A 23,840-nucleotide genomic window follows, 5' to 3' on the forward strand; every position below is an offset into this window, starting at 1 on the left:
ATCTTTTAAAAGCTTTCGTCAATCTTCATCTCTGACATTTCCAGTAGGAGGTTTCAGTCTGTCAGCTTTTGCTTTTGTTACTGCAGGATGTGTCGCAGCTGCATCCCACGCCGATAGAACTGTTGTATTTCATGATGAGATGCAAAGTCACTTCCTACAGTTTGCTCACACCCCATCCATCCCCCTGCTGCTGCATGTCAGGAGGATCCGCTGCTGCTGCTGCTGCTGCTGCTGCTGCTGCTGCTGCTGCTGCTGCTGCTGCTGCTGCTGCTGCCGCCACAGGTGACCGGAGCATCTCTGAGGAAATGACACCAATCGCGTTATAGTAGCACGAACCACTGAAAAGAGCAAGCCGAGGCTGGAGGCTGTTGGAGACTTTGCTGGAGACTGCAGAGAAGTTTCACACAGCTTAGTCTGCGACAACAGGAAACGAGAGAAAGAGAGCGAGAGAGAGGGGGGGGGGGGATAGAGACAGAGAGAGAGCGCGCGCCACTGACGCAGAACTGAAACCTACGTCGGTGAAGGTAAAGCTGCTCTCCCTCTGTTGACTGTTGCTCGCTGTTTAACTCTTCACAAAGGGAAGATGATTTCACATTTAAACGGACCGTACAACGACAGACTTTGAAATCGATGGAGAAACTGCGAATCGAAAGGTAGATTATATTCTTTTGGTGATCATCACAATCAGGTAATCGATACCTTGCATGATATCTACTGTATGGCTACTACCAAACTGTCTGATGCTTGGCTGGACTCGTATATGTTTATTGGTACAATTAGTGCTTTTACTTGTGTCTCGATATGTCGCTTCACATTTGACACTGTACGTGTCCAGTCTAAATCTTGTGTTATTATGCTCTTTATTGCACTAGAGGGTTTTCATTCACCTGCAGGCTTAAATGTCTGTGACTGGAACTTAAACTTTGAACCTGAACTTAAACTTGACCTTGAACCTGAACCTTATTAGTGCAGGAGGCTACAGGTCAAGTTTTCATGTCATCCATCTGTAACACATCTGTCTGGAAAACAGTTCAACATGTTTTATTAATCGTTTTAATGTCACACTGTAGTTATTGTTTGCTCACCTTGTTTACCAGTTGGGCACTGTTAATAATCTGTGGCAGTATTACATTTATAATATACCAACATATACAAACTCTCATGGACTTTGGCGCATAAATGAGGAAAAACTAATACTTATTGTCCTTATGTCATGTCAGGCTTGGCCCTTGTTTCTCAGTCGCTTCAGTTCCACCATGTCCCGTCGGCTGTCTGTGACCTGAGGCGATGGAGAGCCCGTCCCCCACTGTGAGGCGACGAGCCTGGATCAACAGCAGCCGGCAGTGGCCCACTGTGGAGGAACTGGACCCCGAGGGGCCACTGTGCAACTTCAAATCTGCCTCTATCGCAGACGACGATGTCTTTTCTGATGGTGAGGAGTGTGAGATCCACCCACATATCTGTCAGTTCACTGAACAACTTATTAGTTGAGCTTGGGGGAGGAGGTGAAGAATTTTGTGACCAGTTTATCTGAACTTTTTTTTAAATTACAAAATGCAAATGATAAAATACATATCTCAAATGATAAAAAAAAAAAAGTTGGATTACTTCTTCTTTTAGAAATGGCATAATTTACAGTATTACCTAAATGCAGGCAGAGGTTCCACTTTTTCAGAACAGAATATGCCCAAAGTTAGACAGGATGACGGGGTGGGTGTTTGTTCAACAAAACTGTGCAAAAGAACTTGCTGAGTTGTTTGTTTAATGAAGATTACTCATACAGCTAAATGTTAAATGTGATTTCCACAGGATGCTGCACAGGAAAGATTGAGAACTGGCTCCTGGGTTGTGGGTGAGTCAGATGCTTAACAACTTTATTGTATGACAAATGTAAGATAACCTTTTCTGAGAGCAGGCTCGAGCTGGCTCTGAGGGACAAGGCGTCAGTCACTGGAAACCGAATTAAACAAACAAAAGCAAGTAGAAAGTGGAAACTCTTCTGAGGGCAGGTGTTCCAGGAAGACAGCGCAGGAAGGTAGACGGTGTATTGTTTTCACCACAATAGCCTTAGATTGTGCAGTTTTATAATTCCACTGGAAATACACACTTCTTTCATTTCTTAACAGCCACAGTATGAGTCTGCTCTGATCTGATCTTTGTCTGATGTTATCTAGGCCATAGCACGCACGCACACACACACACACACACACACACACACATACATACACACACACAGCCTTTGGGGCTTGTGTTGAGTACTTTTAAATATATTTCTCTCAGGATATACATGCAAACATTTCATTTCCAGTCTTCCAGCCTTGAGGCTGTTTCACCAAGAAATCACACAACCTGAGCCTTCTCCAAATTTCCTGATGGTTTAAAGTAACAGTTACTAAAATTACAGTTCCTTTTTCCTTTAATAGAACAGACTGAAGGAAGAAGTTCAGCACACAGAGACATCATTCACTGTCTCCGGTAACAGTCACCGACGAGGAAGCTGCACTGCTGGCTATTAGAGAAACAGCACGTGTGCATCTAAATGGCTCCCAACTGTGTGAAATATTACAGTAAAGGCAGTGGTGTGATGGTTTCTGTATGCTGAGAAGTCGACATGAGAACAGTCCCACTGGTTTGGAGGTGTTGACCATAGTTGAGCTCAGCATGTGAACATTTCTGCAGGAGGAAGTGGACACACTTTAGCTGCCTGTCAAGAGCTGATTAGAGAGCAGATCTGAGTGATTCTCGCAGTCGTGTGCTGCAGATTAGGCTGCTATCATATGCAAACGCATTCACTTATTTGATAGAAGAAACATGCAGATAACACGGAGCGGATATGCGTCTGAGTTTATTAATGCATTGAATATTAAAATATGTCTGACAGGTCGGAGGCCTGCTTAGAGAACACCGGCCAGCTGAGTTTTGGTGAGTACGAACTGAAATCATGTCATGAATAATGCATTGTTTACCATAAGTACCTTTATGTAACTGTAAATGCAATTCAAATTCATACAGATCAAAAATACTTTCCTTTTGTTTTTACCCCGGTTTCTGTAGAGGAAGTATTCACATCCTTTATATAAGTAAAGTAGCAAGGCTTGCAATGTAAATATACAGTAAAGCTCTTCCAGAAAACTTGTCTGTGTGAAGCTCATACGTATACCACTACTACTAAAGGTCATATTAGTGGATCATTACATTAGTAGCATTTTGCTATAGTATCGAGTATAGTAAACTTTAGTACAACAGAGTATTGTATTTGATATGTTGTACCTCAAATTTAAGGATCGACTTCTAATAACATACACTCAGAAATTCATATATAATGTGCAAGTAGATATGAAGGCGGTGAATCAATGAATACGTCTTCTCCTCAGAGTCTGTGCTCAAAGCCAACAACCCTGACGATGACCTGAGTCTCGGTGCTGATGGTAAGCAACCACACACGAGCACACACACACTGACACACACACGACACATGCATACAGACAAAGGAAACGAACAAAGCAGGAAATGTTCTTATAGGAAAATGAGGTGTGTATCATGAATGTTTTGTATTCTCTGTTCTGTTCTGTTGTGTTTGTTATTGTGGTGAGTGACACTGGCCCACTTATGCAAATCGACTGTAACATGTCAGGTGGTAGACAGTTTTACTGCACCTGAGGATATTTTGTCAGTAAGTATCAGTTAGAAAGTTCTTCTTTGTTAAAACCTCAAAAGTGCATAAGTGATCGCTGTTCATTTGAAATGTTACATATTGTATCATACCATAGTTAAACATGCAGTAATTACATCAGAGAAGAAAGTTGGAGAATTGTTTGTCAGATCGAAAGATCAGTTCATCATTTTGAGTCAAAAAAAGGAAGGAAAGTCTTTGGGTGTAACAGCAGGGTTAAGTATTGTGTGATGCCTTTAAGTTCTCTGCAACTTAAAGCAAGTAAGATACATCTTTTGTTATCAACATTTTGTAATATTACACAAACATCGTTACTTCACTATTACTAAAGATGACTTAAAAATTCATCCTTGAGGGCACTGTGATAGACTGGAGAACTGTCATGTTTGAGTGACACATTGGAGTAAGGGCAGCTGTATTTGTTGCAATTTGCAATCTAACCAGTAGGTGCCACTAAATCCCACACACTGGTCCTTAAGTCTAGATCACGTCACTCACTTTACGCATACAAATATATACATATATATTAGGGCTGTCAAACGATTAATTTTTCTAATCGCGATTAATTGCATTTTTTCCATAGTTAACTCGCGATTAATCTCTATTAAAAATATTATATATGGCGCTTTGGACTTTCAACACTCCAAAGTGTTATAATCTCTAGACCAGACCTAGTAGGCCTACCTAATCATAACACATGATGCATGAAACTCACACAGAATTGAAACAAATTGCATCCAGTGGAAATTGCCCTTTACTTTGCTACACCTCTGCCTGGCCATGTGCATTTGTTGACAACAGAAGCCGTCAAAAAATCAATACATCGCCACTTGCATTTGTTGATAACCGACCCCGTCAAAAAAATCAATACATGGCCATGTGCATTTGTTGACAACAAAGCCCGTCAAAAAATCAATGGATGGAGCTGTGGATATATGTTAGACTGTGTATATTTGTGTAGCAACCAACTTGAAGGTGCCTTACCGCCACCTACTGGACTGGAGGTCCCACACTCCAGTCCTCCAGTCCAGCAGACAGAGGACAAAATGGGCCGTGATTAACCGCGATTAAAAAATTTAATCGCGTTAATTTTTAAATTAATCTAATCGCGATTAACGCGTTAACTCTGACAGCCCTAATATATATATATACAGGCATGAGTTTGTGAATTAATCTAGAAACCAGCATTCTGATGCTTAACGTATTGTTTTTCCATTCATGTTTCAGCTTTTGTGTTGAATGGTGGAGAAATTCCAGGTGTAGCTGGGTGAGTAGCAACTGTAAAGTTATCGTTTTCGCACTAACACAGTGAAATATGAATGGACTGTTTAATTTGTGAAAAAGACGAAACCACTTTACTTAAATCATCAGAGGTTTTCTGAACAAAGGCACAGAGAGAAAGAGAAACACATTCAAGTTTCAGTCACATAGATGTTACAAGTCAGCTCACTGATATTTTTAGTCCCTGCTAACACCCATGCACACAGGGACTGTTTCTAATGAATATGATTAAGAAGTGTGAATGAAATTCATCACACCAGTGTCGGTTAAAATATGGTCCATTTCATTCACATCTATTTAGTTTTGAAAGAATAGGTGAAGACACAGGACTTTGTGCATTGACTTTGAAGAAAAGGAGGTCTGACAGAATGTTGTTGTTTTATCTCCTTTTCTCTGTCCCTGCTGAATGTGCAGCTTCACACAGCATCGAGCCCCTGAACGACAGCACAGCAGATTCAAAAGCAGGCAAGTAACAACATTTTCTATTAAAGTCAACAGATCAGATTATTATGATTAGAGATGCACCGATGCAGTTTTTTTTCCAAATAACAAAGTGTACATTAGCAGCAAAAATAAATAAATTGATCCCTGTAACTGTATTGTTGTGTATGAAAAAAGAAAAAAAAAAGAAGAAATGACTGGATCAGAATGCTGGATCGGCCTCATTCATCCGACATCCGATCTAGTGAATTAGTCAATATCGGAGCCGATATCCGATCCAGGTATCGGATCGGTGCATCTCTAATTATGATCATTATTATCAGCAGAATTTTCAATAGAATTACTTTTTTTTTTTTTTAATGTAAGTCAAACTCAAAGCTAGGCATTGTGTTTGTCTGCTGACTTGTCTTAAAGGGGATTTCCAGTCGTAATCAATGTTTACCTCAGATATCAGGTCACCTATGATCAGTTCATCTCATACCATCCATACTCCCAACTGCAGCGTGTGGACGTTTATATTTGTTTTTGTTCAAGAATCTATAATTTATAATTTTTTCAACGTTCGTTTTTGACCATCATTTACATTTTGAAATTCACTTTACAATTAAATTAAGTCAAAATTCTGACTAGTCCGAATTTTGATTTAATTTAATTGTAAAGCGAATTATGATCATAGGTGACCTGATATCTGAGGTAAACATTGATTCCGACTGGAAATGCCCTTTAAAAAACATCCCATAGCACAACTATAGGTTTTTCTTATGTATCAATGTAATTATTGCTTCATATACAACGTAACTTTTTTCATGTCTTGTCTGCAGCACCCCTCGTACTGGACTATGTCCACCCTCTCTGAAGCTGGGCCACAGCATGGCCTCCAGCTGCCTCTCCTCCTCCACCTGTAAAACCACATCAAGGTGAGGCTCTCGATTGAGCTGTTTGACGAGATACAGTTCTCGTACAGTTGTCTAAACTTACTTAAAAGTTTTTTTTTTCTTGCCTTAAAGCAGAAGTAAGTGATATATTTGTGTTAATATAAGTCTTAAATAGTTATATCTTCCGACAGCAATCACTTACATAGAGTGTTTGGACCGAAACACGGGTCTGTCAGTCACTCTGCTCTGCTCTGAGCCGAGGAGAAAACATTTATCGTATCCTACAGTTTTTATCCAATGAGGAGAGAGAACGGCATGCAGGGCTGTGTGTGCAGCCAAGGGACGCCGTGAATGTGGCGACGTAGGGACGAGGACTGTTATGGTGCGTTCAAGGAAACTCGTAGACACGTGTTTTTCCGTCCTGTGAAGTTGTATCAGTTCGATCTGGTACGAGTTCACGGGTCGGAAGTTACGAGTGGCCGTTATAATGACTTTCACAGGTAAAACAGGTCGGAAAAACACGAGTGGGTTGCCTGGAACGCTACAAAGTCGTAAGTTGTGACTTGAAGCTGTAATTTACGATTTCAAAAGCCTGCCTCGAACGCAGCATTAGCGAAAACGACCGGATCGCTTACTTCTGCTTTAACCTGACATCTCTTTCCCTTTCTCCTGCACTCCAGTGTGTCTGAGGTCCTGCAGATGTGCTCTGAGGATGCGGAGGAGACGTTGTATGAGCTGGGTTTCGGCTGCGATGAGCCACAGGTCACTGTTCGCATCCCTCCTCGCTTCTTCACCTTCCCCTCTCAGGCTCAAGGCATCAACTTCCGCCTCTTCTTGGATGCACAGCTCCGCCGGATACGAGAGGAGGACCCCAGCCTCTCTCTTGCTAGTAAGACTGAATTTATAAACTAGGTTATCTTTTCTTATCTGATTTTGTGCGATAAGGTGAAATAATGTGGGAAATGAGCTGTATATGACATGCACTGATTGACATTTTATTCTTTCCACAGGCCGTTTCAGACAAGTCCAAGTGCTCACAGCAATGGCCAACGCTTTTTACTCCCTCTACTCCCACGTGTCCCGCACGCCTCTTCAGAAACTGGCCACGCCGGAGTTCACCTTCTCGTCTCCCGTGGAGAGGATCGAACGCTTCAGGAGCAGCGTCCGCAGTGAGCCGCGTTCTCCGGTGGAGAGGCTGAAGGACACCGTCTCCAAGATGTGCCTGTACACAGGCTCTCCTCGCGGGTCAGACTCCACCTCTCCACAGCCCTCGCCCAGGAAAAGGTCCAGTCTCCCTGACCTCGTGGATATAGTCCTGGTGAAAGTCAAGACTGCTGCTTCCAAGAAACTGGAGTTGGGGGAATTTAACAGGAGTAATTCCGCTCTGGATGTTAGGCGAGTCATGGATGATGATAAATCTTCTAAGAGTGAGAGGGAAGAGCAAACACAGCAGGCCGAGGTGGACACAGACGGTCTTCGTAAAAGCGGTCAGAATGAGATTGAGAGCAGTAAACAAACGGATAATGATGATGCTGGTGTCCAACCAGAAGAGCCTGACAGCAGGACTCACAGTATGAGAACGTCTCTGGCCTCAACCATATCAGGAGACACTGTGATAGAAACAGATCATCACCTCCTTTCATGTCAGACTGAGCAAGACTCACATTCCCCTCAAAGGGATACAAGGACAGCCGAGTTGAAGCCTGTTGCCAAGGTTACGTACGATCGAATCTGCCCGCAGATAGTTGAGAGCGTACACCAGGCGCCCTTCTGCTGTCAACGCACACAGAGCCCAAAAACAAACACTCTACCTCTTATCCGCTCTGAGTCAGAGAGCGCAGACACATCATGTCCTGGATCACATGAACCCCATGTACAAACCTCTGTCCCTGCACGTGACGTTGCTACATCAGGAGAGGCCGGACCGGCAGATACACCCAGCTCACTTTCTGTCCTGGCCACCAATGGCAGCTGCACCCATTACTGCATCACCGTGACTGGCTGGGAGGGGGACAATGCCTCTTCCTCTTCCTTGATCACACCAGATTCCACTCATACTCCCACTGTCCCTCCTGTCCAGACATGCGAGGAGTCGCCGAGCGGCAGAAAAGGCCTGAAGTACCTGAATCCACTGACGCATCCACAAACATTTAACTCCTTGGAGCTGGAGGAGGTACGGTCATGAAACAGTACTGCTCCATATGTACAGGAATGTAAAGCTGCAACAGTTAGTTAGTTCAATGTGTCTTATTTGTTTTAGTTTACTACAATTTGGTATTTCATAAGGAGAAATAACATTAGTATGCATCCTCTTATAAATTGGGTGTGTCCAATTCCCCGTATATCTCTCTCCCCTAATTTCCTGTCTCTCATACTGTTCCATCATAATAAATGAATTAAAAATATATAAAAAACACCACACATTTTAAAGGGATAGTTCAACATTTTGGCAAATTGGCCCATTCCCATAATCCCTATAGTTTTAGGAGTAGGTTTGTTACCTTTCATTGTCAGTGCAAGCTATTTTTAGAACGGCGGAGCAGAGCCGCAAGCTGCTCAGAGCTACGCTACGGAGGCTAATGGGATTTCTTGGTTTCCCTCATCAAACTCATCAAATGCACAGTCCAACAACTCCAAAACGCTCTCGTGGACAACTTGTGACCTGCACATTCACCACGCTATGAGATAATAACGGAACGTTACGAGACAGAGTTGTTTTCGAGGCAAATGCAGAGACTGCTTGCTGAAAAACTGCGCCCGACAGGAACGCGCATCTGCAGTTTTGCATGAATTTACCTCGAAAACAACTGTCTAATTTACCACATTCATGGCTCTTTGGTGCATTGTCAGCACAGTGCCTGTTATTTCTTCACCACATTTTTTTTCAATGCCACATGCCAAATATTAATATCCATTAGTATCCATCCATCCATACACCCATCCAGCCAATCCCAGCTGACACAGGGCGGGAGCGGAGTACACCCTGGACAGGTGACCAGTCTATCACAAGGCATATACTGTAGGGGAACAACCTCACACACACTGACATGCACGCCTGTGGGCAGAGAGACAGGGAACCCAAACTGGTGCAGGGAGAACATGCAAATTGCAGTCAGATAGGCCCCGGGCCCGGGGATCGAAGCAACGGTGCACCACTGTGCCACCCACAAATGAAACAGGATTTACAAATTTGCTTTTGGATTGAACTGTTTGTCTGGGAAAATGAACAAGTGATAGCACAGAACCTGTGATATCAGTAAAAAGGTTTACATAGTGCACCAGATGACCTCGTCAAATTTATAAAATAATACGACATTGGTGATAATTGTTTTTCAAATCTTATATTAAGGTTTTCAAAATATTGTTTGCTAATTATTCAAGAGTAACAGCAGACATGCATAATAAATTAATTATACCATTGTCTCAACAGGTACATAGTGCAGGAGAGGAGGATTATGGACAGTCAGATACTACACTGTCTACAAAACACCAGTGCAAAGGTACAGTTCTTTTATATTCTCTTTGTGTGTGAGTAACGTTTTTTTAATTCTTTTTTTTTTTTGCATGATGATCACAGACTATAGTTGGACTACTGTTGCCTTGGTTGCACTATAGTCATGTTTTACAGGAACATGACTCGTCATCATTTTCTAATGGCTGTTTACACTGATAAGCAGTTTGTGGCTTGTCCTGTGAAAACGATTATCGTGAAGCGTACGGGAACAAAAAGCATGTTTCTCAGTACAGCACACTTTCTCAAAACATTGACACAAGGTTGTTTGCAGAAATGCACAGGCAGATTTTTGTGTGCATAGAATTTCTTTGGTAAATTTTGAACGTTTTACGACATGAGGATTACGTTTCGACTGACACAGATGCAGAGGAGCATGTATGTGGTAGGGTAACAATGAAAATGTTTCTGATTGTGTTGTATTGTATTGGATTGTGTGTCCATGTGTAGGTGGCGTGGGCCGGGGCGACAGCGTGCAGTCAGACAGCAGCGGCTATGCAGATGAAGAAGTCAGTCCCTCATCAGACAGACATGGGAGATGACAGGAAAACATGGCGTTCCATTTAAACCATGTTCAAAGTTGTGTTTTGTTCCCTGTGGCCGTGATTTGGAGAGAACACCTACTGTGAAATGTCATGTTTCTGTAAGAGACTTGGTCACACGTGAAGTTTTCTATGACTCTCAACTGAAGAAACGTTTTTTCCTCCACAAGTGAAGACAGCTTGTATCAAAGCATTATGTTTTACACCCCAGTACAGAAAAATGTAAATACATAAACATTAAAATGTTTAGAGGCTTGATGAATTTCTGTGTGGCTCATGTTTGAATAAGTCAAGACAGAATTTAGAGAATGTTCAATTTATTACAAGTTTGCAGAAAAAACAACAACAAAAAAACAAAAATGGGGCACCATTCTTCACAATGACAAAGAACTCTATGTAATAATGTCAGCACCTAAAATTCACTAAAACCCATCTGTTAACGTTCTTATTTCAGCAATGAGGAGAAAATGAGGTCAGAATGACATCACACACTGTACTGTACTTGATATCAGACAGAGGCGATGTACAGGAACATGGTCAGCCTGCTTTGTGCAAAAGACATTATCATTTCAAGTAGTGCAAAAATGTTAACTGTTGATTTTCAATACCTCTGTGCAGGGTGGTTTAATCGGATACAGATATGCAGCCACAGTGAGGATGGAAACCTCACACCGAGACACGGCTAGTCTGAGAATATGACCTGGACAATCGCCATCATCAGTTTATCAAATGCCATCACGGGAGTCACAGTCACACTGACAGGAAGCAGGAAGAAAAAAATACAAATGATGAATGAGACAATACTGGACTTTATCAGCTCTAAAACCTCCTCAGTCAGTTACTTGTCTGGTCAATGATACGGGGAATGAAAAGTAAGGCTTTGTTTAATCCATAATATCATTTCATTGTTGATTGGAGGAATGACAAAGGTCCTAAGGCAAAACATGAAGACTAAAATAGGGGTAATAAAGAAAATGTTGAGGATGTGATAAAGACACACAGATCTGAACTGAAAAAACAATAAGTACCGTAGATTTTTAATTTTACTGTTATGTTATCTTAAAAGATGAGGTATAATTATTTTTGATTCATCAGGTTTATGACGGAAAAGCTTCTAATGATTTCACTTCAACATCAACATACAGAATAGACCAGGGTCCAAAAATGGTCTTCACCAATTTTACTAAGGGGGAAAATAAAAACAGCTTTACAAGGGCAATTAATATGAATCTCCATCCCCCCCGAGTCTATGATCTTCCCCACAAGTCTACTTCAGTAAATGCTAAAGAATGACATGATGAGAGAAGGTTGATTCCAAATGAGTTTGACAAAATGCAACACACAAATCAAATAGTGAATTTTAACTGTTAAGAGTTGTTTTTTTTACAAGAGTGTGTGTGTGTGTGGGGGGGGCGAAGTATCCCAAATTCTAATCTTTGAGCCAAACATTAAGACGATTACAGGGACAAACAGTTTGAGTTCAGGGGTTCAAATTAGTATAGAGAGGAGAAGCCGCATTTTCCTCAAGACTCCTCACAAGCTCATTTGTAGAAGGGGCGGTCTTTAAAATAATAATCCTCCGATATTCTTTTTCAGCAGAGTCTCTTTCTCCATGTTTCAGCAGCGTGGCTGTAATTTTCCTTTTATAGTCCATCCATGAGAGGTGATTCCACAGCCCAATTTCTACAAGCCTCTCTGACCTTTTGCACCTTTTTTTATTAACCAGAATTTGACTCCACCGATTCCAAAAGCACCATTTAAAATTTCCAATAAAGACTTTTTCCAACTCTCGATTTTAGGAAAACTCAGTGCTGTGCGTGGATGACGAGCACAAAACTAAAAAAAAATACTGACAATGCATCTTAAAAGAATTTGTAGCAAATATGCAAAATGTCAAGGAGAGGAGTATAAATGAGTTTTTGGGCGAGTAAATGTCCATTGGCCACAATTTAAAAAATCTAAATGAACAAAAAAAGGGCTTCATGTGGGGGACAGGGCTGATGTGGGGACAGAAAACGTCTCTCATTCCAAATCTGAGGTGGTCACGGTATTTTAACTCATCAAAAAAAGTGCCTCCTTCGTCCAAAGCGGAAATTCATCCTGGCAATGTGTAGATGTGTAGTCTGAGTCCTTGAGGGGGAAGATGACATCACTTCCCTCCAGCCATGATTTTGAGGTACTGCAGTGCATTGTGGGCGGCGTTGGCTCGAGCGGCGTCGATGCTCGGGGCAAAGCCGTGGCACACTGTGATTGGCTGCGTGGACAGCTCCACTAGACACTGGCACAGGCCGCTCAGGCTGCGCTCCTCTGAAACAAAGAATCAACAAGAAGGTTGAAAAGCGTCGACACGGACAGCCAGCGACAGATCTACTGATGCAGAACCGAGAAAACAACTCTGACCCGAAACCAGAAAATGTTTCCACTCCATTCAACTGGAACTGATTCACTTCTGGTTAATAGATTATAATAATGTGAATGGGGCGTTGTTTAGCTCAGTTGGTACAGCAGGCACCCCTTTCTCTGCCTCCCATTTCCTGTCTGTCTTAACTATACTACCCATTAAAGGCAAAAAGCCCCAAAAATATGCTTAAAGGTACATTGTGTAGGAATTACGTTCGCGTTGGAACGTTAGCGTTGCAGATGTATATCGCAAGCAACTCAATCGTATTTTTCATGCTGTATTCAATTCAGAGTTTCGAAGACGATCAGATACCGCCGTAGTTATGACCATAAACGATGCGGCGGCGTTATTCCCATGACCCGCCGGGCAGCGTCAGGGAAACCAGGAAACGAGCCGACCACTAAATAATAATATCAAAATAACTATAACGACAAAACGATATATTTATCGAAAATTGACCCATTAACAAGTGTGGGTAATGTAGATTCATCCACATTAATATGAGACTCTCTTATAAACCCAAAAGCAAACTTCTCGGGGTCTCTTTAACAGTGTTGGGCACGTTACTTTTAAAAAGTAATTAGTTATAGTTATTAGTTACTTTCCTCAAAAAGTGGTAACTGAATTACTACATTATAAAAGTAACAAATTACCAGGAAAAGTAACTATTGCGTTACCTTTACATAAAATGCTCAAATATGTCAAATTACAGCAGCATCGCAGAGCCTGCCTGTACGAGGGATACCGAGTGAGTTACTTTTTCCGACTAGTTGATGTACTGAAAAAAATGTGTAGGCTATAAAAAGTACCCCTTAACGGGTGTATTACTTTGTGATGGGACTTCTTGAGTCAAGTAACGGTGAGTAACGGCGCATTTTATTGTCAGTAACGGTAACAGCGTTATAACAGGGGAAACAGTAACTTTTTGGATTCCATGTTACGGAAAAAAGTAGCGCCGTTATTTTATAACACCATTATTCCCATCACTGATTTTTTAGTTATTTGCCTTCCCCTTACACATTTTTTCTCAAGGTTTTATGTTGGAGTTATTTCACTTGTGATGTTGTTGAGAAATAAATATTCAAAATGTACTATTTCTTTTGATAGACAAAATAACTTGAATTACCACACATGAATTCCACAAACAGGTACCGCTGTATACCGATACCGCATCGGTTCAAATGTGAAAGGTACCCATCCCTAGGTGTGGTGCTCATCTGAGGTAGATATATCGACGCTGCTCTTCCTGAACTCACCCAGATCGAGGTAGCTGACGTCGAAGCGCTGCTCGGCGGACAGGTCGCTCAGCAGGGAGCAGAAGTTGGAGTCGGAGGGCATGCCCAGAGGGTGGCTGCGCAGCTGCAGGATCTTCTCTCCAGCAGAGTTGCGCAGAGAGTCCCACGTGCAGCTGAAGCCTTTACTTTTGCCCGACTCAGCTCTGCTCCCCATGTGCTGTGTGAGCAGGAGAGATGAAATGACACTGTTATTACCTGTCGGGAGGATTGATGAGCCGTAATATTTGAAGGACAAATGATGAGTGTGAGTAGCAGACCCCATTAATCTCTATGTGATGCAAATATAATCTTTGTGCGCCATTAAGAGGTCATAATTGATGATTGGGTGTAGTTTTGTCTCTGTCTCTCACCATGGTGAACGTGTCATCTTCTATGTCGGCATCGTTGCTGGTCCTCAGGTCCACCGGGACGTCGTGAATACGCGATAACATCTTGGCTGCTGCATTTCTCTTGGCTAGTTTCTTGGATGTTCCACTTCCTATTGATACATTGGAAGTTATCAGTCATGTTGCAAAAATAACAACTACTGACATGTTGATTATCATTCACTAAGACTTTATTAACAACTTTTTAATGCAAAGTAGGTTTATAAGATACTAGGAATTTACTTTAAAAAAAATATATATATGTACACTAAAGCATGTTTTGATAGATGTTTGCCTTGTTGTGTACTAAATCGTTAACATTTCTCTCTAGTAGTTGCAACAGTAACCTGTGCCAGTTTTTTATTTTTCATTCTGCAAACATATACACAACATGCAGACTCAATGAATGAATAGAACACATTTACCGATCTCCACAAATCTCTCAACCCTGCAGGTCATGGTGAACTCTTTGCGATGTGCCGGGCCAGACTCTTGGGTGACTGTGTACTCTGGCAAACGCCATCCTTTCTGCACCACCAGCTCCTGGCAAAAAAAAAGAAAAGGGAATTAACCACAAACTATGCAGATGTTGCTAATGAGACAAACTGGGAAGAACTGATCTAACAATGACAGGATTGTGTGAATTTGCCTTGCTTAATTACCTGCAGAGCCCCAACAGGGTTACATTCAGACTGCTGAGAACTGCCTGAGCTCTTCATCTCTGACTGGGAGCTGCACAGAGGAAAAGAGATATAATGACTCAGAAGAGGAAGTCATGAAACCACACATACGTACGTCAATCTTTGCATCTGCCCAATGTTGAAACAGTATACATGATATGAGGCAGATGATGAGCCATTAGCTGTGTAGAGCATATACTGTTAATTTGGCTAAAACATCCACTGGTCCACTGTGCAAACACAGTGTGTTTTTTTTTATTATATGTATGTAATTTCAAGTTAAGAGACTCAAATATAATATCACTTCATTAAAGATCCAGTGACTAGAAATGAAAATAAATCAATAGGAAGCTGACCCATCTCCATCAGTAGGCACGTCAACCCCAATAAAGCCGTCTACTCCAACCCCAACTCCGGTGGGACCTCCGAGACCTCCTTTGAGCATCTTCAGAGCAGCCTCGGCTGCTTTGTGCTTGGCTGCCTTCTTGCTGGGCCCTTGGCCGGTGCAGCTGATCTCTCCGACGGAGACGCGGAAAGTGAAGTTGGGCTGGTGGGCCTGTCCCTCGGCCTTCAGCAGGTCATACACTGGTGTCTTGCCTATCCGCGTTCCATACTCCTGCAGCAGACTGATGGGCGTCTTTCCGGGATTCACAGCCAGCATTTGCTCAATACTGAAAAAAAAGAAAAGCCAGAACATGAGGTGGACAGTTGATTAAAGAAAACTTGACAAACACAGTGAGTTTTTATCCTCTTATCTGCATTTTTTTTTTAATTATTAAATACTCATCTGAATTCTCTCAAGACCTCCATAAACAATTTGAGGTGAGTTTTAATAGTACTCCCAACATCTACCAAAATATGTTCTGCTATTACTACAATGAGGTTAAACCAAATAACCATAATCTAAAATTTCACATATCACCTTTGTAGCCTATTGTGTGTGCAGCAGCAGTAGATATGAACATGATTACATCCACATAATAAGATATGAGGGATAGTACAGAGATAGAACAGTACAGATTGCGATGTATAATCTTTATTCAAAGCAGATACAGTTTGTGATCTGTCTTAAGCTTTTAAATGACTGAGAAGGACACTGATACAGGTTATTAACACAGCTACATATTGGGCTTCAGATGCTTTGGGGTATTTGGGTCTCTCTTGATTCAATAAGTAAATAATCACACATTGATCAACAGGTCCAAGAGTTAGGGTTAATCTAACAATCAGAACCACGTGTGGCAGCTAACCGTGTGGCTTGCTTTGCAACGTTTGTACTGGCGGAGCTGGAGCATGTGACAAAGAATTACAACCAGTTGTATTGTCATCGCAGCCGTTCAGGCAATCTGCTAGCAGTGGGATGCAATCAATAGTCAGTGCTATGTTAGCTTAGCTTCACCTGGAGCACCCGGAGTTTCTCTTCCAGCTGTCCGATGCTGTCTCGTCGTTCATTCCCTATTTCACGCAGACAGAGCCGATCGGTTTCGGATGGCAAATCCCCCCGCCAAAACACCCACTCCGCTTTTCATTAGACGTTGTTTTCCCAGACAGATGATTAGGCAGCGACATGTGAAGAGCAGACGCGGCGCCCTCTGCTCCGACAGAAAACAGATGTTACGTAGGACGTGTCACGGCGGAAGTCGAGCTGTCATTGGTCCGAGGAAGCGGAGGGGTAAGTTTGATTTCAGCACCGAGAGACACCGGCGGAGGCAAGGCAGCAACCAGCGGACACAGGTGAATAAGTCAATGATAATACTAAAATGTCAATTTAATATAAAATAAACAATATAACTAAAAAAAAACACTGACATTGAAATGTGAAGCAGAATCCCCCATGAAAGTGGACGAAGTACAACTGAAGTAACGTTAACGTTACGAGCTTACCTGAGGTTAGCTAAGTTAGTACGTTAGCCGTTACATTACAAAATGCACTTAACGAGCATGACGTCGTTTCTTATGTTTTTGGTTTGTTTTTGTTTTTTTTGCAGCCGGCTGAAAACTTCAAACTATTGTTGTTAAACAACTGCACTGAAGAGAAAAAAAAACTGCACAAAATGGACATTTTCAAGTGAGTACTGGTTGTAATTAATTAAGTACATGTTTATTGTTTCCCTTAGTTGGCTTATTTAAGTTGTGGTGGCTTCTTTGATTTGCTCATATTACGCTGCAGCAGGGAAGAGAAAAGTACCCAATAGTACATGTCGTGCTTCAAAAGTTTTATTGCATCCTCCCTGGCTGCAGGTAGTTGCTATGACTACAATGGGTCAGAAGAGGGCGACTGTCGGTCACTGATCTGTGCGACTGACAGGCCTCCCCGTCGGTGCTTTGCTGGCGGCCCGGGGCCTGAGATACCCTGGCACCTGTCATCTCCACCAAAGACCAGTTTCATTAGTTTACCTTACAGAAATAAGACTTAATTAGCCTTTTTACTTATACAACATTTGATGAAAGTTAAAAGATGTTTTTTCAGGGGAGCACTAAGTTCTTAGCACTACAATTTGATCACAATAGTGAAAAGCACCAAAATGAAATAGGAAGTTTCTGGTCTAAACTGTAGTCCTGTACATGTTTGGTGGTGCTAAGCAGTTAGGAAATAAAATACAACCCAAGAAAATAAACAAATAGTCTAATATGTTACATAATTTAAGGAAAAGTGATGGCAATAAAATTAATTATAGAATAAAAATGAATCACTCTGGGTCCAGGTTCTCTTGTTTAGTTTGAATCTTTTCGCCTTTTTGGTGAAAACCCAGAGGAATTACGCAGACCCTTAAAATCTTTTGGAGCCACAATTACACAACCTCTTGCCCAACTAATATAGCAGCACTTCCATAAAATATTTCAGTACATTTTCCACCTTTCCATCATATCCTTTATTTCTGTGGCCGGACAATTAATCCTATGATGGTTTGCTCGTAAACCCCTGCTGGCCGCTGTTGACTCGGAGCTTGGATTCTGATGGCTTCATTCACTGGCATCAGTGTGTCACTGTGGATAAGCGCATTTTGCCAAACGCAACACAAAGTGAACTGTCCATGACAATGAGTGAAGCTGTCTCCCATTTGAACTCCCAAACCTACAATCAAAGCACCATGATTTATTTGTGACCAGAGTATTCCCCTTTTGCTCATTATTCATACGTTCAGTGTTAATTTGCCTCGTTCTCCGGGCACTCATCTGTTGGTTGAAAAGCCCTGATTTATTGACCCATAACGTGATAATATAAGTGTTTTTATTGAGCCGGTGGTTAAATGACTGAGTGAATGAGACCTGAAATGAATGTTGTCCTAGCAGTGACAATATACTTCATCCAAAATGTATGCACACACGCAGACGCACACATCCACAAACACACTTTTCCTTTTCCCCTGTCTTGGCCTGGCGCATTAGTATGTGTGGTTCCTCGGTTGCCAAAATCATCAGTAGATATCTTCAAGCATGGAGCTGTATGAATGCTCTTTTTTCCCCCTCCTTCCACAATATGATGTGTTTCCTTTTTTGTGTGTGTTTTGATCCCTCTCTTGCGGCCAGGCTGTGCTGTGGTGAGGCGCGGGTTCGAGTGGCGCTCCTGTGTTATTTTTGGCAGCAGCAGTGGTTGGTGGCTGTTGAGGAGAGAGGAGACAGAAGGGGTGGGGGGTGTGGGGGGGGAGGTAGCGTGAAGCCCAAAAAAACCGAGGCTGTTTAAGGGATTTCTGTCTGAAGGAATTGCTTTGTAATGATCAGAGACTCATTACGGATGTGTGCGTGTGTGCTCTCGAGCGTGGACATACGCACACGCAGAAAAAGCCTGGCATGCACATTCATACATTTAGCACTTCACAAACACCTCATATACATGTTCTCATTTGCAGACCACACACTCAGACGTGCTAAATTGCTCAACATTGCAAAGTGCTGGCTTTTTCATAGAATCATCCATGTATGACGAAAACCTGCGTCTCTATTTACCAACAAGTCTAAATATTTGCCCTTATTTAATCGTCCTAATCAGTCTGTTCCTGTCACATGGGAGCTACTTCTTGTTTGTCAACCACTTTGTTAATGCTCTCTCTCTCTCTCTCTCTCTCCTCTGTGGGAGTCAGTCTGAGGCACGCTGCCTGCTCAGGCAACATGCAGTGTCAGACATTCACGCTCCTCCCTCTACACTTCTGAAAACACCATTTGAAAAAGATTTTCTCCGACTCTATTCTTGGCCTCAGATCAAGTGAACGTTATTACTCTACTTTATTTATTTATATACTGTGGTGGTAATGTGTGTGAACGTATGCGTGCATGTATGTATGTGTGTGTGCGCGAGTGTGTGCGGGTGAGTGATATGTAATTGTGTATGTATGTGAGTTAAGCCACAAAGATATTTCAATTTCTTCAGAATATTAAATAAACATGCAGCAGCAGCAGCAGCTTCAGTGAAGCGCTGCCTGCCAGTGGGTTTTGGGTTGGATGGGTGGCGGTGCTGGTGGTGAAGGGGGAGAGGGGGTTTGTGGCCGTGGCTCTGGGGGGGTGAGGCAGCTCATGGTCAGGGCCCCCGCTGGACACACTGGCGCCTCGCGCTGGAGGACTTCTGAACCACCACACTCCTCCACCAAAACCCTGCCAACCCTGGCTCCGTGCTCCTGCTTCCAACCCAAATCACTCAGTTCTCTTTCTGCATTTTGACTTTCTCTCTCTCTCTCTCTCTCTCTCTCTCTCTCTCTCTGTCTGTCTGTCTCACTGTCTCTCTCTCTCTTCTCCCTCCTTTCCTCCCTGACTCTTTTTTCCCTCTACAGTTTCCTCATTCAGTTGATCCAAATCCAGATTCATTTGCTATTTGGCTGCCTTCTCTTTTCTCACTTACCGCTGTACTTTTTGTGGCAGGTTTCCCTGATTGTGTTTTCTCTACCTTTTCTCCTGAGGGTTTTGTGTTTTTACATATCCACCAGTCCTCCCCTGTACTGTCTCTCTTAAATCCCTTCATTTTAAATGTTCCAAGGAAGTATTTAGTGGCTTGAGCTTGAAAAAAAAAAAGCAAACAAAAAACGGTTTGGGTTGTACGTCAGTCAGAACAGAATACCATCAAGATAGTAAGCACTTTGAAAAGGAAAGAACAGTTTATGGGTGTTCTAGATATTTGTTAGGGTATGAGGTTATAATGGACCATCAATTTCATAAGTGTTTTTCCAACCATCAACCATGAGATATAGGGCTGTTTTTCATGTCAATGACAAAAAAAACTTTCCATTGTGGCCAAAATCAAGAAAACCATGGCACCTTTATGATATTACGTTTTCACTATAGGTCTCCATAGGTGATCCTGAATAAGAAATATGTATGTAAAGTTAATCCTTTGTCCTAATTAGAAGTGTACATTGATGTTTCTTGAGATCACTGATTAAGAGCTAAAGCATGTACTCTGTTCAGGCCTCATGGGCAATGTGGTTTTCCAAAAAAAAGAAAGAAAGAAAACTAACTGCACCTACTACTGCACATAATTGAATTATGGATGTCAAACATCTTAAGTAGAGTGGATTTGTCTTTACTTTACGTGTCACACATGCAATTTTCTTAACTTAATTTTCCCCTGGAAGCAATTTGTCATCCGGAGGCCATTAAATGGGAAGGATATTATCTTTTTAAAGGGGCACAGAGTCACCCACAACCCTCCCACAGTTCCTATAAACAAAATGGCCTCGTTTAGTGGTGCATTTGGTGCATTGGGCAACAAGGGGAGGACTCCCTTTAAACTTTAAAGACAGCTCTCGGGCTAGGAAGGACTGCGACGTCGTAAGATTCGAGGCGGAAATATGAGAAGCACTCAAAGTTTGATGATGCAAGGCACGCATGCTGCTGTTTGTTTTGTCAAAAGAGGGTGGTCTAACCTCCATCAGCAGTGTCATAATGATTCAAGCAGTTGCAGTGAGGACCGATAGGACGTTATAGTGCAGCAAGATACAGCACTGTTGCATCAGCTTACAGACTCAAACTGTGGCACGCTGTTTGAACTGGATGTATTGCATGAGTGAAGAGAAGCACATGATGATAGGCACATCTTTTGTGTTTCTTTGTGACATGGCCCTGCTTCCTCTCCTCACATGTAAATGATGGCTTAACATGATAAGGAAAAGAAGACATAAAGTACACCTTCAGGAGGATAGCTTGACCTTCTTACCTCTTGCCCTCTCTTATCTGTTGTGTTTTCCTCTGTTTCCCCCCAGTTTTATTCAGCCTGACCTCCTCTGCTCTTCAGGTCATGTTATGGTTCACTCAGGTCACTTTACCTTTTCCCCTTTGCCAAAAAACCTTATCTTGTTTTTACTTATGGCCTGACCGCTGAGCCTCTGGGCGTGCTGACATTCTTTTCCATTTTCTCCCCCGACTCTGTTGCAGAGACCCAGCCCCACCTGCAGACACCTGTGCTTTTAGTCCTGCCTCAGGCCTCCTGCAGTCCTCTACACCCCCACCCTCCCCCTCTCCAACCCCCAACCAACTCCACCACTTACCATACATACACTGGTAGTAGACACCTGTGCCTGTGGCTATGTCAGAGCACAGTCCTTTGTTTTACTTGACCACTCAGTTAGGACCAGATAATAGCAGGAAAACAGGGCTCATTAGCATTTTGTTCAACACATCATGATGACTTGTTCTCTCTTTTTTTTTTTAAAGAGCAGAAGTCGGACTGTCAGAAAGCCGAAACTCCCTGGAGTAATTCATTAAATGCCAGTTTGTCTTACTCATCATGACTAAACTAAACACTGGTCGAGTGAATGTTTTCAAATTACTTCTCTGTGTTAGGTCAGAAATGGACTGTGTGATGGCTTAAACAGGTGTGTCCGACTCTGGGATCCTCTGGAATAGCCTTTTTAGTCCTGTTAAGTCTACAGTAATTTGATTTTGTAAATGGAGTGCAGGGGCATGGAGTGGGGAGGCCATATGGAACAGATTGTCCAGCTCCTGCTGCTATGTGTCACTGCATGTATATTTTCTTTTTATGACCTTATTTGAAGCAACATTTAATGTTTCCTGGCTTTCTAAATAAAAGAAGTAAAAATAAAGTGAAGGCTACAGTGTGCCACCGCCGCCACCGAGGGAGTGTGTTTTCAAAAGGCAGAAAATACCAGTAGCAGCAGAGGTTTTAAAAGCTACTGACCGTCTTCTTAACCCCCCCACCCTCCTCACTTTGCTGGCCTGACACACCCTACCCATACCCTATTCTCCCCTGTCTTCCTTTTATGCTGTGGACTCGACCGTGCGCCCACTTCAGACCACCATAAACATGTCGGTCCCTGATGACAGAGTCGGCCCCGGGACATTTTATATAAATTGACCTCAAGTACAGCTCATTAGAAACCCTAAATTGGAACCATGCAGCCAGGGAAGTGTAAATGTTACAACAGGAGAGTCAGTGGCTTCAGGGGGGTTCTAGCTACAGGTCTTCACTTCTGTGATCAGTATCTGTAAATGTTTGATTTCCTATTTGTTCCTTAGTTAGCACAATGTGAATTTTTCAACGTTGATCTAATCCCTAAGTCAGTTTTGTGTGCTTGTCTTTCTTTTAAAACCTCACCTGTTACCAGTATGGTTATTAGCATGTCATAAAGATTAACTCCTATAATTCCATGTCTGGTGCTAATACAGAGCAGAGCACATCTGTTGCTGGCTTCATTTAGTCTTTCCTGAGGCTATTTCGCCTTTTAAGTGGATCGGAAGTCCACCCACCTCAAGTATTTTTATTATTCTGCAGTTTAGCTTGAGTGACTTGACAGAAAACTGTCCAGAGCGTGGCTGTGACTGTTACAGAAATACAAGAAAATGCCATGCACAGTGGCAGCAGGAGGTTGTTTTTGACAGTTCAAAACATACTTGATGCTCAAACCCAACGTCTTCTCTGCGTTCATATCCCTGCATCATGTCCTGTATCCTGCCTTAATTGGGGCCCTTTGTTTGACCACCTCCCTCAATAAACAATACAACCACAGCTCCCATGTCCTAATCCCCTCTTCTCCCCTCTCCTGACTCTGCTGGAGCATCGCTCTCAGTAATTACCCCTCTCAAGCTGGAGAGTGGAGTAATTGTCTTGAGTGTAACTACAGTGGCTCTCTGAAAGGGGGTCATTGTGTGGAGTTAAGACTTTGCTTCAGTGGACGGCTTTGTTTGTGCTGCAGAAGATAATGAAAGTATTCGGTTGGCCACGGTGAGATGGAAATAAAGTCAGATATGAAAAGAACGACGGTGAGCAAGGAGACAAGGGGATGAAGTGTGGAAGGCTGACAGCCGCTTTTCACCGTTGCATTTTAAAGTCAAGCTTACATTGATTTGAACATGCATGTATAAGAATAACACCAGCGAAGAAAATGAATTTGAAATTTCTTTACTTTTAAAAAGCACCAAAAATTGTCATGATTCCACACCTTAAATCTTACAACATGTGTACCATTGCTAGGTTTCATGCTTTATCACTATTTACAGTATCTTAGACACTCATTTCACAACAGGTCAGAAAGCACAGGTGGCTCGACACCGCCACTGAGCAGAATTATCAACAACAAATGAAGCTTTTCTCTTTATCTTTCTCTTAATTGAAGCAACATAGACATCCTTTTCATTGTGGAAGTTATACAAAATGTAGAAAATACCTAAAAACAAAAGTAGAAAAATAACACACCTAACAGCATCTATATATTGTTGTAAATATATAGTATGTACAAACAAGGAGAAGCCCTTATCTTATCATCATTACTTTGCCAGGTGTGGAAGACTTCACAATTAAAAGATTATATAGAAATAGTTTACACGCACA

The 23,840-nt window shown here is 42.2% G+C and overlaps 2 protein-coding genes across 3 annotated transcripts; one reads left to right on the top strand and one right to left on the bottom strand.

Moving 5' to 3' along the window:
• Window positions 1-257: 257 nt before the first annotated feature.
• Window positions 258-10,657, top strand: tespa1 (thymocyte expressed, positive selection associated 1). Of its 2 annotated transcripts, none has more exons than XM_085777601.1 (12): window positions 258-653; window positions 1,221-1,432; window positions 1,810-1,852; window positions 2,882-2,922; window positions 3,375-3,428; window positions 4,901-4,940; window positions 5,369-5,419; window positions 6,217-6,312; window positions 6,951-7,159; window positions 7,281-8,443; window positions 9,701-9,770; window positions 10,232-10,657. In XM_085777601.1, exons 2-12 carry the CDS (start codon window positions 1,288-1,290, stop codon window positions 10,321-10,323), a joined length of 2,004 nt encoding a protein of 667 aa, XP_085633727.1. In that variant the 5' UTR covers window positions 258-653; window positions 1,221-1,287; the 3' UTR covers window positions 10,324-10,657. The 2 variants fall into 2 exon arrangements, with proteins under 2 accessions (XP_085633727.1, XP_085633726.1); XM_085777600.1 differs by having other exon boundaries at window positions 258-524.
• tarbp2 (TAR (HIV) RNA binding protein 2) lies at window positions 10,624-16,679 on the bottom strand. Its single transcript, XM_085777603.1, has 7 exons — window positions 16,464-16,679; window positions 15,421-15,735; window positions 15,047-15,116; window positions 14,810-14,927; window positions 14,370-14,497; window positions 13,981-14,176; window positions 10,624-12,630 (listed from the first exon to the last, which is right to left on the bottom strand). The coding sequence occupies exons 1-7, from the start codon at window positions 16,514-16,516 to the stop codon at window positions 12,473-12,475; spliced, it is 1,038 nt and encodes a 345-aa protein (XP_085633729.1). The 5' UTR covers window positions 16,517-16,679; the 3' UTR covers window positions 10,624-12,472.
• Between the last annotated feature and the right edge of the window lie 7,161 nt (window positions 16,680-23,840).

The sequence above is a fragment of the Trachurus japonicus genome, chromosome 5, assembly GCF_045865225.1.
Source record: "Trachurus japonicus isolate A0001 chromosome 5, Traja_1.0".
Classification (NCBI taxonomy): domain Eukaryota; kingdom Metazoa; phylum Chordata; class Actinopteri; order Carangiformes; family Carangidae; genus Trachurus; species Trachurus japonicus.

Bases quoted from the DNA above. Each gene is read 5' to 3' on its own strand.
- tespa1 (XM_085777601.1), top strand. From the start codon at position 1,288: ATGGAGAGCCCGTCCCCCACTGTGAGGCGACGAGCCTGGATCAACAGC. The intron at 5,420-6,216 runs GCAAGTAACAAC...TCTTGTCTGCAG, and splicing joins CACAGCAGATTCAAAAGCAG to CACCCCTCGTACTGGACTAT. The intron at 7,160-7,280 runs GTAAGACTGAAT...TTCTTTCCACAG, and splicing joins CCCCAGCCTCTCTCTTGCTA to GCCGTTTCAGACAAGTCCAA.
- tarbp2 (XM_085777603.1), bottom strand. From the start codon at position 16,516: ATGAACGACGAGACAGCATCGGACAGCTGGAAGAGAAACTCCGGGTGC. The intron at 15,736-16,463 runs GTGAAGCTAAGC...CTTTTTTTTCAG, and splicing joins AGAAACTCCGGGTGCTCCAG to TATTGAGCAAATGCTGGCTG. The intron at 12,631-13,980 runs GTGAGTTCAGGA...TCTTTGTTTCAG, and splicing joins CGTCAGCTACCTCGATCTGG to AGGAGCGCAGCCTGAGCGGC.